The 11979-nt window shown below is 31.1% G+C and overlaps 1 protein-coding gene and 1 non-coding gene across 2 annotated transcripts; one reads left to right on the top strand and one right to left on the bottom strand.

Annotated features, from left to right (window-relative positions):
- Positions 1 to 1452: 1452 nt before the first annotated feature.
- Trnak-uuu lies at positions 1453 to 1525 on the top strand. Its single transcript has one exon. It is a non-coding gene; the product is annotated as a tRNA-Lys (tRNA).
- Positions 1526 to 3004: 1479 nt separating this feature from the next.
- Positions 3005 to 5695, bottom strand: LOC116846454 (ribose-5-phosphate isomerase). The gene is made up of 6 exons (XM_032820267.1): positions 5643 to 5695; positions 4921 to 4982; positions 4069 to 4184; positions 3868 to 4001; positions 3663 to 3804; positions 3005 to 3275 (listed from the first exon to the last, which is right to left on the bottom strand). The coding sequence occupies exons 1-6, from the start codon at positions 5693 to 5695 to the stop codon at positions 3081 to 3083; spliced, it is 702 nt and encodes a 233-aa protein (XP_032676158.1). The 3' UTR covers positions 3005 to 3080.
- Between the last annotated feature and the right edge of the window lie 6284 nt (positions 5696 to 11979).

Raw genomic sequence — 11979 nt, 5'->3', positions numbered from 1 at the left:
CGTGTTTGCTGGGACGCAACCGAAGCAGAACAAAAAATCACGATGATGTCAAAATTATGAGAAAATTTTCGAGTGATGATTGAAAAGTGAGCTTTTCAATGATTTTCTCGTCATTTTGATGTTATTATGATTTATTGTTCAACCTGAAAATGTTCGACTTGAAAAAATATTCTTTCAAAAATAAAATCTTACAAACAATTATAAATTATAGATCAGTGATAACATTTCTTATAACGATAAGAATAATAACGATAAATATCTTATTTCACCTCTATTTGCGTGATGAGGAAATATAAGCGCACTATTTCCACTGAGGGTTCTTCGTGCGTATGATTTATCGGCTATTTACGCATAACAAACGAGAACTTGGACTATGTAAAAGAAAGTTGAAAGTGGCGGGACCGAACGGGGGATTAGTGTCGATTAAATCAGTGCCAGGAAGCCTTCGCTACGACATACTTCTATAGCAACTCGACGCGATAAGAGTCTCTGTGTAAAAATCGTAGAAAAAACAGCTGGGGTTAAGTACTTACACCGTTCCCACATCAGAACCTGCTGCGTTACGATTAGGTCATTCAACCCGTCGCCAGTGGCGACTGTCGATTTCTTTTTTCTTGTTTTTATCTAAACTCTTGAGCATGCGATAAAATTGTATAACGTGTATTTGTAAATTTGTAAATTTAAATTTATTTCCAACAAATTGACAAGCATTTCTTTCTTTTATTACTACATATACATTAATAAATTTTTATTATCAATTGTGAATTATCAAACAGCTAGACGGAAATTACATTTATAAACAGCTTTTAGATATTAGTTATAATATATTGCGCCCCGCGATTAAACGCTGATGCTGAATTAATAAATACGAAAAGCCATCGTTCCGTTTCAATAAGTAATATCGACTTTTAATTTTGAAAGAGAATATAAACGTCAGTACTGGGTTAAACAATGCAAAATCGTAAATCATTATCGCCCACAGCTGCCGCATAATACATGCACTTATGAATAAGAGATGCGACTTATGTAAAATACTGAACATGTAGCTGTGCACATGAAAGAACGTATAAATACGTTTATAGCAATCCGTGTTTATATTCGAACATTTATATACGGTAACGAATTTTAAAACATTTATTGACAATAGCCGTTGTTTAAAACAAAATTTAGCAAATGAAATCTGACATTCTTGTTAATTATTTGAAAATATGCGCATAATCTATGTTTGAAAAAAAGAAAAAATCAACTTTATATCCGGTTCGAGAAATGCAGAGTAGTTAATAATATTGGAACTTAATCTAATGTTGTGTATGTTTACAATTAATTATAAATTTTATTTAATACGGTAGCAATTATTATGTCCCTAATGCCAAATGTACACAAAGCATGTATATTCACTTTTGAATCAGCCAGGTATAACAGTATAATATGTAAGCCTCCATTTCTAGAGCTGCCCGGATAGCTCAGTCGGTAGAGCATCAGACTTTTAATCTGAGGGTCCAGGGTTCGAGTCCCTGTTCGGGCGTTTTTTTTTTATTTTTAATAAAAATATCCTTTATCATATGTATCATGTATAAACGCATTATTTAAATTTCATTAATCATAAATACATTTAATATTAACTGATAATTGAATAAATGGAATTATATCAAAGTTTATATTTTTTTTAGTTTGCTGTAATACTTTTAGAAGTTTAGTTAGAGTGAATCTTGAATTTTTGCTTATATATATATATATATATATATATATATATATATATATGTATGTATGTATGTATGTATGTGTGTAGGCGACTGTCGATTTCTATGTATGTATATATATTAGACGTATAATACTAAAAATAATGAGAAATGTATAAAGAAAGAAAATCTATGTGTATAATGATTTAGCTATATTTAATATTATAACTTATAAGATACTATTATTGATTTCATAAATGTTTAAAATTAAACAGAAACAAAACATTGTATAAACATATATTTATTTCTAACTTTTCCTTATGAATATATATAACAGGCGAAAGCCTAAAAAATTATATATATATATATATATATATATATATATATATATATATATATAACACTGTACTTTATAATGAATATTTTGTACTGTATGTCAATTTATATAAACTTTGGTTTTTTTTACAAAATTATATGTATATATCTCTATACTTATTTTAGAAAAATATAGCAGTATATGTAGATTCTGTATGTACTATATACATTAAAAATAAACGACAGGTATAAAAAATATATAAGAGATAAATGACTACATACATATATATGTATAGAATAACGTGTGTAGCAAAATTAAAATCTTTATGACTAAAACTTATTAAGGTAGTTAAGTCAAAAACAGTGAAGTCCCAGATCTTAAAACTTGTAGCAAAATTAATTTAAGTATTAATACGTATGTGTGTTAAATATGGGTTCGATTGACCGTATAGTTTCCGAGAAATTACCGCTTATAGTTTACTCTTTTTCTCGATATCTTACATGGCGCTGACGTATAAAAAGGAACACGTAAACGTGCATTTGTCAGTTGCAAATGACCTACGCTAAGGATTAATACGAAAATTTGGTCAAAATTAAATTGAATACTTACAGAAATATATACTTCAGTCTCAGTGAAATTGACCGTATATTATTAGAGTATAATTAATCAGAAAAAATAAGTGTGGCTTTTGCTTTTTCATGCGTGACCATGCTTTGCAGATATGGCAACGTTGTACAGCTTGTCGCATAGCGCTAATAGAGATGAAACGTTGCCACGATCTATAGTTCCGCGACTACAAGCGTCAGCATACTTTTTTTTTTTTCTATCATTTTATTTATTCTATCGATTTTTACTATTCTGAAAGAACCAATAATGTTTAAAAACTGTTTTTCACTTTCACTGAAAAGAATTCATCGGTTGTTGAACTTTATTTAAAATCTAATTTTGACTACCACAGTTGGGAAATAACTACCTTAAAGGTCTTTGGTCTTGGTAAAATCTATAAGAATTATTGGACATAACCATTGTCTATATATACAAAAAGTACAAATAGCATATTAATACATGTTAACTTCTTTGGTTCTTCAAAGTTTAAACTGTTCTTTCACACTGCCATCTGGCATGCCAAAGAAAGCCTTTTTGGCCATATTTATAAATAGACCTGTTTCTACGACTCCAGGTATCAGAGATATTTCTTTATTGACTTTACTCCAATCAGTTATGTCTCCTGGAAACTTCCAATCCAAAATAAAATTTCCATTATCCGTTACTACTGGACCCTGTGGATAATACATACATTACTTATGTGATTTTGTGTGTGTGTGTGTGTGTGTGTACGTGTATGTGTGTATATATATATAAAATTACTGGGTCGCGAGCGCTCCTCCCTCAACCATTCAGCGTGTGTTTTTCCTTAATCTTTTACGATTAATTTTTCGGTTATTATTGCGAATATCGCAAAACGGTATAGGACTTTTATGTTTACTTCAACCTATTCTACATTCCTAAAATATGCGGAGGAGAGTCTGGGATACCCTGTGTGTGTGTATATACATACATATATACATATCATATACATATATATATATATATATATATATATATATATATATATATATATATATATAGTTGGTCTAATAAAATGAGAAATAAAAATACATGCTTACAGCTTTTGCCAAAGCCATCCTGATATTTGCAGTTCCCCCATATATGGTCTTGATTCTACGTTGGATCGGCACATATGCTATAGGAACAACCTCAATAGGAATCCCTTTCTTGTATTTGTCACCAAGCTTTTGTGAATTTTTTCTAAAACAAAATATAACTATATGTAACAATTACAATCAATAACACAATACATTTTATACTTACGTATAGTCTGCTATGACAACAAACTGCTTGGCACAAGAAGCAACAATTTTTTCTTGTAGCAAACATCCACCGCCACCTTTGATGAGATTCAATTCAGCATCAACTTCATCAGCTCCATCAATTGCACAATCTAGCTGTTACATTCAATTCGCACTTATTAAATATGCAATAAAACTGATTTAACTATTAATAATCAGTTACCTCTGGATAGATTTCTAAGTCACCTAAAGTTAGATGACTATCCACTATAAGTTGCCGAGCTTGAAATGAAGTAGGAATGCAGACTACATTGAGTCCTTCATCTTTGACACGCTTGGCTAAAAATTAAATTAAATTCTTGTAAACATATATAAGATATAAACCTTCAAAAATTTGCATATTTACTAGAAACTTAAAAAAAATCACCTCTTAAAAAATAAAGTAGAAATACATATAATCAAGTTTTCTAACATATAATTAACTAAAAAGAAATGAGATAAATTAATTTGTAATTATAGTTAGACAAATTCTATGTACTCAAATAATATACTATTACCATTACTTCTATCATAAAATTTTAATAGTAAATTTGTGATTTATTCCTATATTCTTTATTATTCCTATATTCTCATTTCTTTTTAGACAAATAAATAAAGCATTATATAATCAATTACATAATACAGTTTAATAAACTAGAGAAAGTAAAAATATACTGATGTTATCGGTACAAAAGGTCATAGTTCAACTCAACCACATGTTTTTCAGCAAAATAATCCAAAGAAGAATGAATAAAATATATTGTAATAGTAAAGTTTACATTTTTTAGGTGATTCTTGAAAGAGAAAAATAATGTCCAAACAGCTACCAATATAAACATATTGTTTTGTATACAGCGTGTCCGGTAACTGATCGAGCAACCGCCGTATACGGGTAGAACGGGTCAAAATAATCATAAAAGTTATATACTATTTTGAAATTTTCTCAATATTTATTCCGTAATTAATTAAAATGTATAAACGAATAAGCTCACGAGAAGCGGTAGGACAGGCTCTGTATGTAAAAGAAATGGCTTACCTCTTAGCAACGATGAGATAGCTGATTTCGAGGCAGAATAACGTATACGCTTGTTACTCCGCCTCGAAATCAGTTGTTTACTCATCGTTGCTAAGAGATAAGCCATTTCTTTTACACACAGAGCCTGCTCTACCGCTTCTCGTGAGCTCATTCGTTTATATATTTTAATTAATTAATAAATATTGAGAAAATTTCAAAATGGTATATAACTTTTATGATTATTTTGACCCGTTCTACCCGTACACGGCGGCTGCTCGATCAGTATAATATCACCGGACACCTTGTATAATATCATTATTCAAATAACTTCATTACTCAAAAGTTTTATTACAATATCACAAATGGATTTCTTATAATGTTTAATTATCTTGCAAATATTTTTCCGTAAAAGAAGCAATCATATATGTTTTTATATAGTTATATTAATACAACCAAATACAGTTTACGTTTCTTAAGTGAAAATTTCGGAATAATGCTCTCGTTAAAATGACCGATTGAATTATGACGCACGATATGATCTTTAAATACAATCAACGTCAAATAATTATGGTAAAAAATTATCATTACCAAGTCTATGAACAGCATAAATTACGGTAGATCCACTACCGATGCCGACAACAGTGTTATTCTGAAAAATAATGAAATTCACCGGGACATTAAAATAACCTTCAACGTCGGGCCATTTAATATATCTTTAAATAAATTCTCTTGCCTGCACGTACTCGTCCACGGCTTTGTAAGCCGCAAACATCTTGACGTCTTCAAGCTGGCCCATCTTTAGCAAATTTTTCGAGACACTGTGCGATAATCTCGTGACAATCAGGGTTAGACACATATTATACTGAGATATTATACATTGTATTATACACAGTATTGTACAGTATAATACTTTTAGTTTTATATATATTATACTTTCTGTGGCGCCATCTCTACATCATGTGTGTAGTTAATTTTAACTGCGTTCCAGTATTCACAGCCAATATTGAAAATCTATAGTTTATGTCACGTTTATTATAGATTTTCAGTATTTGCAGTAAATATCAGAATGCAGACTTTATAGGGGATTTGCTAGCGTCATTACTATTATTCTAAGTTCCATATTTTAAACTCTCTTTTATCGCTAAAAACGTTTCTAAAAGTAGCTGATAGCCAATCACAAAGCTTATAAAACCATTTGTAGAGATGCTTTTATCAAGTTCTTTTTTGTTGCACTGTTGCACTGGTGCAATAAGCGTGAGACAAACATATATTCGTCTCATTCCAACTTATTTCAGCAGTACAGGGTTGCGTTCAAAAATCCTACTCGATTAGTAGAATAACATTTAATTGGCCAATCAAGGCAAAAAGAAAACTAAGATTTATTTATTATGATTGGTTTATTTAAGTAAAGCCAGCAGCACACGATGCTTGTTTTCATGCTGGATCGCTTGCTGGATGGAAATACTCTGTTCTGATTGGTGCATTTCTGAAGACAGATCAATCAGAATAGAATATTTCCATTCAGCAAGCAATCCAGCAAGAAAACAAGCATCATGTGCCGCTGGCTTAACCTTATCCATTGAGTAGGATTTCTGAATGTAACCTATCAATACAACGAAAAAGAACAAATCTATTGATATAAAAGAGTTGAGAATGTGGGTCTTAGTGTTTATCAAATTTATTGACTGTTAAATTGAAGATTTATGTTTATAAGATTTATTGACTGTTATAGCGAATTCGGTAGCTTGCACTAGTGCGCACTGAGTGCGCATTAAGGCTTGTTTACAGTACATTCTTATATTTAAGATCGTGTCTTAAATACATATTTAAGAACATTTTAGCTAATAAAATGATTCGTACGGATGTTATACATATCATATTATGGTTAAAAATATTTGAGAATTTATTTGAGAATTATTTAAGACAATCTTTAAATATAATAACATACTATGAACAAGCCTTAGTGCGCACTCAGTGCGCACTAGTGTAAGCAACCGAATTCGCTATTAAACAGTATTATAAAATCCTTTTTAATGATTAATAATGAATACTTACAACGTTTTTATCCATTATCACCTTTTCTATATTTTTTATTATATTGGGATAATACTCCAATTATTTATTTTTAACAAAAAATTATAAAAAATCTTGTTAAAAACAATTTTGTTGTTTTGAGTAAGGTTAGATTTTAAAAAGGAGGTCTGTTCTTTTAGCTGAACTGCCTAAACTAGTGCAATAAGTGCAATAATGGCTCCTGCACACAGGACGCAGTAATACTTGCTGCGCGGCAGAAGTTCGCACGACAGCCAATCAATATGCTGCTTTCCGTAATAACCTTCTAGCTCTTACGGAAAAACAACATATTGATTGGCTGTCGCGCGGGGGTGTATATCAGTTGGACACGGGGCAATTGGACACAGTCCAATCACAAGTCCCTGTTCCAAGGGATCCTACAAATGTCTCTAATCACACGGTGCTGTGATTGGCTGTATCCAAATGCACCGTGTCCAAGTGCATCGCCTTGGTAGAAAGCAGAAAGATAGAAAGCCAATCAGAACTTACGCTTGTAGAAAAACAGAAATTATCAACTACATAGATGATAATCAACAGTTTCTGTTTTTGTATCAATCCTAGATATTACACGTTTTATACATTTTTATACGTATTATTCGTATTATACGTATTTTACCGTATAATGTAAAAAACCCAAGAAAATGCTCGAAAAACCCAATATCCTGGTAACGATTCGAACAAGCAAATGGCTGCGTTCAGCAGAGAAAGCTGCTTTGCAACTGTGTAAAATTCGTGAATCTGATTGGTACATGTATTTAACCAAAATTAAGAGCATACTCCAATCAAATTCACGAATTTTACAACAGTTGCAAAGCAGCTTTCTCTGTTGAACGCAACTAATAAAACATGTGGAAACATTTCGAAGTTAAAAGTCTCTTAGGCAAGGTCCATTCAACACTTCAAATGCTTTGAAACGTTAAATAAAGCAATACGATTGGTCTATCAATCGCTCTGAAGTATTTGCAGCATTAAATAAGCCTTAAGGGATGTCTATATTGGAAATAAGCAGTAAGAAGTAGGAAGTAAGAATAAGAAATTGACCAATCATAGTTGATTATTCTTCTCACATTCGACTGTGGTTGGTCAATTTCTTACTCTTACTTCCTACTTCTTGCTATTTACTTCCAATGTAGACGTCCCTTTAAGCTGGTGGCACATAGAAAAACTTAAGCAGTAAAGCCCATTCTACAATTGCGTAAGCGTAGTCGTGATCATAAGAGTCAACCAATCCGAATGTTTTATTTACTAATTGCTTTATTCTGATTGGTTGTAATCACATACAACCACTTACAACCACGTTCACGCAATTGTAGAATGACCCTAAGCGTAAGCAGTAAGCGAATCAGCCAATCACAGTCGTTGATTATTAGACCGTAAGAAAAATTAACGATTGTGATTGGTCAATTTGCTTACTGCTACGTCATACTGCTTAAGCTTTTCTGTGTGCCACGGCTCTTAGGGACGCCGCACAGGAATTGACATAATGCGTCGTCTACAATGGCAGCAGGGATGCCAAATGAGTTATACTTATAGCACGCTGATAGCGCGTAGAGGGGACGGCTCCCATGATGCGTACCCGTCCGTGTGCGCCTCTCACTTCGGTTGACTTCGGACGATGGAAGAGCGCAGACAAAATCTGCTCTCTTTCTTCTCTCGAACTATGGTATATACTCGAGCTGCTTGAATTATGCCAAACTAGCGATGCGATTTCGGGAGCCGGCGACGAAACGTCACACGTATAAACCGATTGTCTGTGTATACGTTAAGGAAAGAAATGCGAGCAAGTCGGCTTCCGGTCGTTTAATCGTATCGCGTATTTATTTAATTAATTATTTAAGTAATTAATATATGTCCCATTCCCTTATAGAAATATCATATTAAGAATCATTGATAATTACTTATTTTCAGTATTAAAAATACTGGATAATAAGTACCCTCACAGCACCGAACATTGCAGTGAGGTTATGGGTAGATTACAAGCTTACACATTTTAATGAGCATGTTACTGCAATCTGTCATGAATCTTACAAGATAACCTTACATTATAATATTGTCATGAAGTTAATATAATCTTTAATATTTCAGTAAACTTATTGTAATTACTTCACTTTCTGTTTATCTTAAAAATACTACAATTTAAATATAATTTATTAATAATCACTTAATTGTATATACAACTTTTTCATATATAAAAATTTTTTTTATTAAGAAAGCAAATATAACTAAATTAAATTAAAATATTAATAATAAAATTAACTCTAGGTTGTATTCAATAGCCGCTTCAAATGCTTTAGTTTTATGTATATCTCTGAATTTTCTTTTATTATATGAAATATTTGGATTACATAGTTTATTTTTGTAATTGTTTTAAACAATATTATAAAAAAATTATAATTACTGTTTCGGCGGCGCATGTGGGGATAATAAAAAATGCTTAGACCGATATTCATAGTTGAATCTTATTTCAAGACGGTCTGAAGTAATGTTTTAAGATGCGAATATGGCTCTATGATTGGTTCATGACATCTTAAGACAGTATTTAAGATGATCTTAAATATAAGATCGGACTATGAATACCGGTCTTAAGGCCATTCTACAATTGCTATAAAAATATGGCTATAAGGCTGTAACGTGAGCTATCAGCGAATGAAAATAATTAATTTCGAGTCTTACAGCCTTACAGCCATATTCTTACAGCTATTGTAGAATGGCCTTTAGTATCAGTTGAATAAATAGCGCAGCAGTCAAAATGATAGACTAGGAACTTAGAGGTATCTGAGATCTCAAGTTCGCGTCCGACTAGTATTGAGTAAATTTTCAGGTGTGAAAATAGTGAAAAATCAAATAAAAGAGCTAAATTTTATTTAAAATCAATATAAATCGACTAAGCTGAATATAAATTTCTTTATCAAGAATTTCTTATTAAAAATATTGAAAGATTCTAGGCATATTATATTAACTTTAATATAACATTCCGTATAAGGTTTCTGTAATGTTAATGGAATGAACATGGGCGAACATTTTCATGTTATTAGAAGGTTAGTGACAGGTTTATTAACTTCCCTGTAATGATACCATCTTACAATTTAAGGTTGTTGTAAGCTCATGGCAATATTAATGTGCTGTGAGGGTAATTATCAATGATTCTTAGTATGATATTTCTATAAGGGTTTCGCGTACATATATCAAATAATTAAATAAATATGTCATATATAATTAAGTAAAAACAAATCTACTCTTGGCCAAAATGTACGCTTTTCTCTTAACAACATTTTGTTATTAAAATATAACAGTAAGCAAATTGAACGCAGACTGCGCGCAGATTGGCAGCAAATTTGATCAAAAACCCACAGCAAAACCATAGCCATCTGTGTCTACACTCACATAGCACAAAAGTCAACGTTATTATTGTTAGAATGTTGCCAGAATATTTTCACTAAGTTATATTTTATTTAATGTCAATGTAATCTCATACAGCACAGATCTTGCAGCAATATTGCTGCAACGTTGCAGCAATGTTAAAAGTTGCAGCAGTGTTGCCGCAATATTACTGCAATGTTGCTGCAAGATCTGTGCTGTATGGGATGTTATATTAATGTCCGATATTATAAAGTAGCAATGTTAATATTACTAAAATATTGGGGTAACGTAGCAAAATAGTTACATTTTTCCCTTATAGAAATATCATACTAACAAGGGAAGTGGAACTGTCCCCCCCCCCGATTTTGATGTGTTTGGATATGTTGTAGAGCATCAAAAAGTAGTCGACACGTATTTTTTTTTATCGGCCATATATTGAGTTTAGGAGTTGAAACAGCCCCTTGAAAAAAAAATGACTTTTCCATTTTTATTGAATATTTTCTAAAATATAAGATATATGAAAAAATGTTCCTACAAAAGTTGTACGGTATTTAACGCTCTTTGAAACAATATATTAAATTTTTTCAAAAACATCAAATTTTTTAACCCCCCTCCCCCTTACTCATTACCTTTGTAAAATTTGTAAGTTTTTGTAAGGACAAATTGTACAGCATTTCATGTCAAATCGATCCATATATAATATTATAAGGTGGTCTCGATTAAATAGTTGGAAAACGTGATAATATCGTGCTATACACGTGATGCCGTTCAAGTAGATGGATACTGTAGCTAGATACGTTACTGTAAGTAGGGGAATGTAATTAATTGTAAAAAAATAATACATAGACAATTGCATATATTTAATGTATAATGTTTACAATTTATAATGTTATTATAATATTTTAAAATCATATAATATAATCATGATATAATCATATATCATGTGTATGAGTCATACACTATTTACAGTCCTGTGCCCAAAGAGGAAGATCGAATTACATCACAACTACTGTTTAGTACTAAGAATAGGTTTTATTCGCTTCGCGCAACATAATCATGTGATTATCATGCGAAGTTTAATTTAGTCATTTCATCGTACTGCATACAATTTAAACTCTATATAAATGTCTGCAACATTTCAAAGCGTGCATTTCGTTTCGTGAGTTAGTACTGTGAAGAATTGTATGTTATATACGAACTGTGCGTTGTACAGTAACCGTTATACAGTATGTTATATATCATAATGTACTGAAATTATGTAAGTATTTATTAACTTGTATTATTATTTTACGCTTGCCACTCTTCACTTTTATATTATTGAAATAATAATAGTTTATTCAGTTAGTATTATACGGAAAAGGAGATAAAATAGAGCAATAGTTAAATTGTAGAATATATTTATTAATGGGTCAATATTGAAACGTAAAAAATAATTCTTATGCTACTTTAGACAAAAAAGAAATAAATAAATAGTTATGTCAATCGAAGATGTGTACACTGTTTCTTTTTTTTTTTTTGTTAGCGAAACAGTAACTATGTAACGCGTTTATGAAGGATGCTTCATCCATATAGTCCCAACAAGAAGTTAGAAATAGATTAATATTTCTATTTTCTGTATAAAAATGTATTATATATGTGTACGATATA

The sequence above is a fragment of the Odontomachus brunneus genome, unplaced genomic scaffold, assembly GCF_010583005.1.
Source record: "Odontomachus brunneus isolate Ranch 3 - 2012 unplaced genomic scaffold, Obru_v1 Obru_scaffold_064, whole genome shotgun sequence".
Taxonomy (NCBI): Eukaryota; Metazoa; Arthropoda; class Insecta; order Hymenoptera; family Formicidae; genus Odontomachus; species Odontomachus brunneus.
This window is presented reverse-complemented; position numbering and strand designations above follow the sequence as displayed.

Excerpts from the sequence above, each read along its gene's own strand:
- LOC116846454 (XM_032820267.1), bottom strand. The coding sequence starts at position 5,695 with ATGGGCCAGCTTGAAGACGTCAAGATGTTTGCGGCTTACAAAGCCGTG. Across the intron at positions 4,185-4,920 it reads TATCTCATCGTTGCTAAGAG|CCAAGCGTGTCAAAGATGAA; the intron begins GTAAGCCATTTC and ends TTTAATTTTTAG. Across the intron at positions 3,805-3,867 it reads GTTGTCATAGCAGACTATAC|AAAAAATTCACAAAAGCTTG; the intron begins GTAAGTATAAAA and ends ATTTTGTTTTAG.